At 41.0% G+C, this 6,406-nt stretch overlaps 1 protein-coding gene across 1 annotated transcript in view; it reads right to left on the reverse strand.

The window, feature by feature from the left end:
- The window catches only part of vps13d (vacuolar protein sorting 13 homolog D), a 51,756-nt gene extending 45,648 nt beyond the window's left edge, over positions 1 to 6,108 (reverse strand). Inside the window, exons 1-9 of the mRNA XM_017305659.1 lie at positions 5,592 to 6,108; positions 4,597 to 4,806; positions 4,387 to 4,464; positions 2,007 to 2,197; positions 1,826 to 1,906; positions 1,614 to 1,730; positions 1,025 to 1,129; positions 533 to 703; positions 333 to 433 (exon numbers count right to left, since the gene is read on the reverse strand). Coding sequence (XP_017161148.1) covers positions 333 to 433; positions 533 to 703; positions 1,025 to 1,129; positions 1,614 to 1,730; positions 1,826 to 1,906; positions 2,007 to 2,197; positions 4,387 to 4,464; positions 4,597 to 4,693 — 941 coding nt within the window. The 5' untranslated portion in view covers positions 4,694 to 4,806; positions 5,592 to 6,108. The remainder of the gene's footprint in view (positions 1 to 332; positions 434 to 532; positions 704 to 1,024; positions 1,130 to 1,613; positions 1,731 to 1,825; positions 1,907 to 2,006; positions 2,198 to 4,386; positions 4,465 to 4,596; positions 4,807 to 5,591) is intronic.
- Positions 6,109 to 6,406: the final 298 nt, after the last annotated feature.

The following is a 6,406-nucleotide window of genomic DNA, read 5'->3' on the forward strand; positions in this document are numbered from 1 at the left end:
AGAGTTTTAGTTAAAACGCCATTTAACAAGGATTCGCACACCTCAGAGTTTTAGTTAAAACGCCATTTAACAAAGATTCTAACACCCCTAGAACAAAAACTGTAAAACAGCCAAAACACTGAGTTCCTTTAAATGTAGACTAAAACCCAGCTGCTCTGAAACATTGACCAACATGTTCATGTGCATTAATGGGACTTGCAAAAATGTAATGTTTCAATTGTTGATTTTTGTGTTTTTATTATTTGAAACACTTTGAACCACCTTGTTGCTGAAACATGCTATACAAATAAACTTGATTGGTGATTGATTGGTTGATTAAAGACAGCACTTACTTCCCAGAAATCGGGACTTTGGGTCTCCATGTTCTGTACAGCATCCCTCTCTCTCTGCGCTCCACTTCTTTGAGGAAAGCCATGATCTGCTGGTACTGAACCTGTAAGAAAATATCATGAAAACACAATAACATTCCTTTCAGGGAGCAGAAACATTCAGATATCGTCCAGAAAGAAATGGGCTGTTTCCTCTGCCGAACCTGGGACAGACGTAAAGACATGGGCTCCAGCTGGACCTGGCCCTCGATCCGAGGGATGTTCCGGGTCCTCAGCGGCTCCCTGGAGGTGTTTCTCCTGAGCAGCACGGAGGCGCACACTGGCTCAAAGATGTACTGGTGCTGGCGACTCTGCATGCACCGAGTCATCGCATCCTGCCGGGACGGAAAACAGTCAGAGAATCACAAGGCGCCATTACTGAGGTCTTTTACTGCTGCAATTCAACGAAAAGAGCAAAATGTCTGTTTCACGCTTTACAGAGGGAACTCTATCATCCACATGAAGATGCTCAAGCATCTTTGTGTCTGTGCTGTTTAGCTTAGTTAGGAGTCATTTACAAATGTGTCCCAGAATTATCACAGGCCTTTAACCTGCAGCAGAAACTCTCAGGATGAGGCGGGACACACCGTGATCTTTGCACCGTTTCAAAGAGCCACCCAGGCGTATAAATCAATAAAACTTAATGTGTAACCAACCTGGACCTGGCTTGCAGGCAGCTTTCCCAGCATTTCACACTTGGTGTCCCAGTAAACGCTGAAGTCTTCAATCTCCAGCTGCTTTTGCTTGAAAGGCTTATGGATCTGAGAAAAAAACAAAACCTTATTAACACCACGGACTTGGACCGGCTCAATGCTTCGTTTAAACCCAACAGTTGATTTAATCATCCTCAAATCTCTGCAAACTGTAGTTAAAACTACAGAGGTGTGAATATCGACAGTAAATAATAAACGACTTAACATAAAAGTTCTGTATCGCTAAAGTCCCGCTTTAGCGCTAGCTTCCACTAAATACCATGTTGGTTTAGCATGCTAGCGTCATTGGAACTAAGGTTTCTGATTAGTGCTTTTGAGTTAGCCGCTGCTCTTTACCCATCTTTAAACTTTTTGTGCATTTTTTTAAAACCTAAGATTCAAACTTACTAAGAAATAAAAACTTAATTTTTACAGTAACTTTACTCTGCAGTTAAAAACTGATAAAAGGGCAGAAGCAGCTAACCACGAGTACATTTGTCTTCATGGACATGATTCTCTGAATCGCTCGCTTCTTTGAAGGACGAACGCTCACCAACTCTTTTGAGGGATTGTGAGCCGACACGCTGCTAATGCAAACGCCAAAAGAAAAGGTCTTCTCCGCGATGGAAACGTCATCCTCAAACCGCAGGTGAACATTTTGRATCTTCAGCTGAACACAAAAGGCAGAAAGAAAACAAGACATATTCACCAGTGATACTAGCTTATGATACATGATATGAAAGTATATGAAGCAGAATGACTCACTTCAATGTTTTCAACAATCCTGGTGACGGCCGAGGCGGTGACAGAGTACCAGTACGACTCTCCTCTCTGCTCACACTCACTCTGCAGGAGCCACACGGGCATGGCAACAGAAAATGTCAGCAATAATCARCAGAAGAGACAGAAACCTATAAAAGCAGGAAGAACCAAAAATTTAACTCACTTTGAATTTGTCTTCGATAGTTTTGAGGAGGTACTTTTTGCGTTCCCTCGCTTCCWYGTTTTCCTTCTCTGCGTCAAACTCCTGCGGCTGCGTGGGGCCGATGATGAGGTTGAGCTGGGACATGGAGATGACCCACGGGTCACTGTAAGGCCGGTAGAACGGGATCTGCAGAGTGATCTTCCCAATAAATCCTGGAAAAGGACAACATTTTCAATACATCATAACACAAAAGGATGAGTTTAAATGTGTAAAAGCAAACAATGCACAATTTTCTTTTTTTTTTAAACTTTGGCATCAGAAAAACATGGCAGCTAATAGTGTAATTATAGTGTCATTAAAAAAATGTGAATATCACATGTGGGGTTCCCCAAGGTTCTGATCTCGGGACACTTTYACATGTTTTAATAAAGCACAACAACATTCTGTACCATGTTGACGACAAACATCTTTATATTTCAGTCCCTCTAAGTCGCTTTGTGAAAGCATGTATAGGATATCAACTGGATAAATCCTTACAGTTTAATGCAGAAAAGAAAGAACTCTCTGTATTTGGTCAGGATGTAAAAATCCTAAACTCAGACATACATTAGCCTACTACCATGTCAAAAACCAGAATTAAGATTTTCCTGTCAAAATAAGACAGAAAATTGGGTGGAAGCTTTTATTTTGGTGGGTTAAAGTGTCAGTCCTGACCAACAGCAAGTAAATAGACCATCATTATTACTGATTGGTGATGATCAACAGGAATGTGATCATCCCAGTCAATCAATCAATCAATCAATCAATCAATCAATCAATCAATCAATCAAGTAAGTTTGTATAGCACATTTCAGCAACAAGTCGGTTCAAAGTGCTTTACAAACTAAAAATACTAAAATAAAATGTCATGAAAACATCATGCAGTCACCAACTGAGAAAGCAGTTACACCTGGCCAAGTGCCATAAAAAAAGTCATTAATTCATGTTCAGCTTCCTGGTTACTTATTGTCTCCTTCCTGAAAAGCTGGCATAACAATTTTTTTGTCAAAAGTGATTTTTTTAATAACTTTTGGAATCACTTCAGGCAAAAAAGAGGATTTGGATAATTATTTCAGGAAGGTGAAAATCTAAACTTTAAACTTCGTTCAAATACAAAATTCAAATTCAAAAATACCAAATTGATCCCACAGGGAACTTAAATGTCAACTCATTAAAAGAGTTTCTGTAGATGGTGCTGGCTTATTGGCAGGAAAGATGTCCTGTAGCAGTCTGTGCTACAGCGAATCTGAAGACGCCTCTGACTGAAGATGCTCTGTCTTCTCAAGACATTCTCAGAAAAGAGGATGGTCAGCGCTGCATGTAACCTTCTTGATTTTATGAAGAATGCTTCTTTGCATAATCATCTCCAGAGGTTATACAGTTCTACAGACCAGAACCAGAACCAGAACCAGAACCAGAACCAGCCTTCTTTATCAGGCTGCTGAACCTTTTCAGGCCCCCAGCTCTGATGCTGCTGCCCCAACAGACGATCGATGCAGCGATGACGTTCTTAGCAACAGACTGATAGAAGGTGTTCTTATCTTCCTCCAGTCGCTCCGTTTCTTCTTATAGACGCTTCACTGCTGCGTCTCCAGTCTGTCGTCCAGATGGACACCAAGGTATTTATATTTCTTAACCACCTCCACTTCTTCTCCCATGATGGAAATAGGCTTTGATCTAATCCTGGTCCTCCTGAAATCAACAATCATCTCCTTTGTTTTGTTCACATTTAAGAAGATTTGATTGTTCCCTCCATGACCCAAAGCACTCCGCCAGCTCTCTGCCTCTTGTCTCTGATTCACCTGACAACTGCAGAGTAACCTGAGTATTTCTGTAGATGACAGTTTTTCTGGAAGTCTGACGTGTACAGAGCGAAAAGGAGGTGAGAATACAGAGCCCTGTGCTGCTCCTGTGTTGCTGACCACCTGGTTTTCACTCAGTCCTTCAGTCTCTACCTGTGGTCTGTTACCAGGTATCATAGATCCAGGTGATTGTTGAGGCTCCACCTGAGTCTTTTGGAGTTTCTCACAGAGCAGATCAGGCTGAATGGAGGTGAGTGGAGAAATTAAAGAACATGATCCTCACATGAATTTGTCCAGATGACTGTGGGTTTGTTGAAGCAGGTGTATGATGGCGTCTCCGTCTCCACGGCGATAAGCAAACTGCAGGGGGTCCTGATATGATCCTGTCTGCTTCTTCAGGAGGACCAGCAGGAGTCTCTCCGGGACCTTGCTGTCTCTAATCTTGACTTTGAGCTGCTTCTCCTCAATAAATCCTCATCTCGCTCCCTAAAGACTCTTTATTTCTAGTTTCACAGTTCCCTGGTGACTCAGGGTTTGTTATTTGGTCATTTTTTTCTCACCTGTTTTGACTTCAAATGGCAGGTCAAACTCTCGGAGGGCATCTTTCCTCAATGGCAGGTTTTCCAGTTCCACTGCACCTGAGGACATAAATGAACGAGAAATAAAAATCMATTTTTAAGCCTTAAATTCCAATTCTTGGTGTGTYACAGGATTTCCCTCCATCCYGATGAGGCAAAAGCTGCAGATCTCAATAATAAAACTTGTATTACCTTTAAGTAGCTCAATGGAGAGCTGATCTGTGTTCAGATTGCTGACATATTTTCCCAGGTAAGTGTTTAGCACCCAGGCTACGAGCCCCTCCAACATCCTGATGGCTCAGGGATGAAGAAGGAGAAGATGATGATGATGCAGGAGCTGCAGTAATACAGGTGGGGGATGATGGTGGCGGTCGCTCGCCTCACAGAGGAGGCATCTGCTGTCTAACAATCACAACAGCAGAAATCTCACAGCAACGGGAATGTTTAACTACCGTCACCCATGATTCATTTTTAAATTAGATATTTTCATAGCTACAAAGAAACAAAAGTTATCAGCTTTTATTAGCTCCAAAACATTAAACTTTCTAACTACCTTCAAATGTTATGGCCTATTTAAAGCTCCGCTAAAGAACTCCAACTTTTCCACATTTGTTAACAATGCAGTCACAGAAATGTAATATTATTTGAGCTTATAGATGTGAAAATCTTGGACTTAAAAACTGATGTTTATAGATGCTTTCCATCCAATCTGATTGATTTTAAGTTATTTATTTTAAACAAATTCACTTCTTTTATGTGCAGAGCTGCTGGAAACAGAGCAAGTATTAACAATGGCAGTTTAAATACTAAAGCATGCCAGACTTTTCACAGCTTTATTTGTGAAAATAAAATAAAACATTCCGTTGAGTTCATAATTCTAGACTACACTGCATTAGGAAACTGCAGGAAAACACAGTAAAGTTTGTGGTTGCAACCTGATTGAAAGTGAAAAAGCTCGAGGTGTGAATACTTTTGCAAAACGACGGATATCCAGTTTAGCAGTGAAACATGTCAGCAACTTTTGATCATCAGCAGCCATAATGAAAATAATGATATGAGGTAAATAAACTATTCAATCAAGGCTCATTTTTAACAGCAACACAGGCGAAATCTCTCTGGAAAATGACCGTCACCATGACAACTACTCCCCTGTATTTAGTTTCAAGGTTATTAAAATCTTGACTCACCGTGAACGACCACACTTGTCCTATCAAGCCAGCTCCATAGCGTCCATGTTTGGGACACACAAGCGAGGGTTGTTCGTGCTGTCTTATCAGAAAGCTCTCAGGACGGAASTGAAGAGACAGTTAGCCGTTATTCAGTTGCATAGCACCAACGTCCAGCAACAGCACAACGTACATTAGCTCTACAGGGAGCAACAGGCGGTGGCATGAGCTTAAATAGCACATAAAACAGCCAGACAACAACCCAGCCTGGCTGGGTTGCTCCTGGAAAGGACAGAAGGTTGTGGATCCAGTTAGCTAGCGACTTGGCTAAAGTTAGCATGCATGTTGGGGGCTTTAAGGCCAAAACAGTCCGCTTTTAATGAGTCAAAGTCTGAGGAATTATCAGCAAAATGGCTTCTTCTCAGGYACTCAGAAGGAAAAACTGCCGACAGCACTGTTTTAAACTTCAGACAGGTCTGTCACACCAACGAAAGTGTCAACATCTCCGAACACCGTTCAACTATGAAGGCTGGCTTCCGGTCACGTGATGAAAACAAGGCGGTCCACTTGTGCTGCATTCAATGACAACASGGAAACAAGAACTAGATGAATGGTTCTCATGTCGTAACAAGTAAACATATGAAAAACACACAAATACGTGTCAACAACAACAACAACAACAACAACAACAACAACAACAACAATAATAATAATAATAATAATAATAATAATAATAATAATAATAATAATAATAGAAAATAGTTTCTAATCCCCGAAGGTATTTTTTGAGGTGAAAACTGTAAAGTTTTAACTGCAAGCTAATTTGCATAAATAGA

This window comes from Poecilia reticulata, linkage group LG7 (genome assembly GCF_000633615.1).
Source record: "Poecilia reticulata strain Guanapo linkage group LG7, Guppy_female_1.0+MT, whole genome shotgun sequence".
Classification (NCBI taxonomy): domain Eukaryota; kingdom Metazoa; phylum Chordata; class Actinopteri; order Cyprinodontiformes; family Poeciliidae; genus Poecilia; species Poecilia reticulata.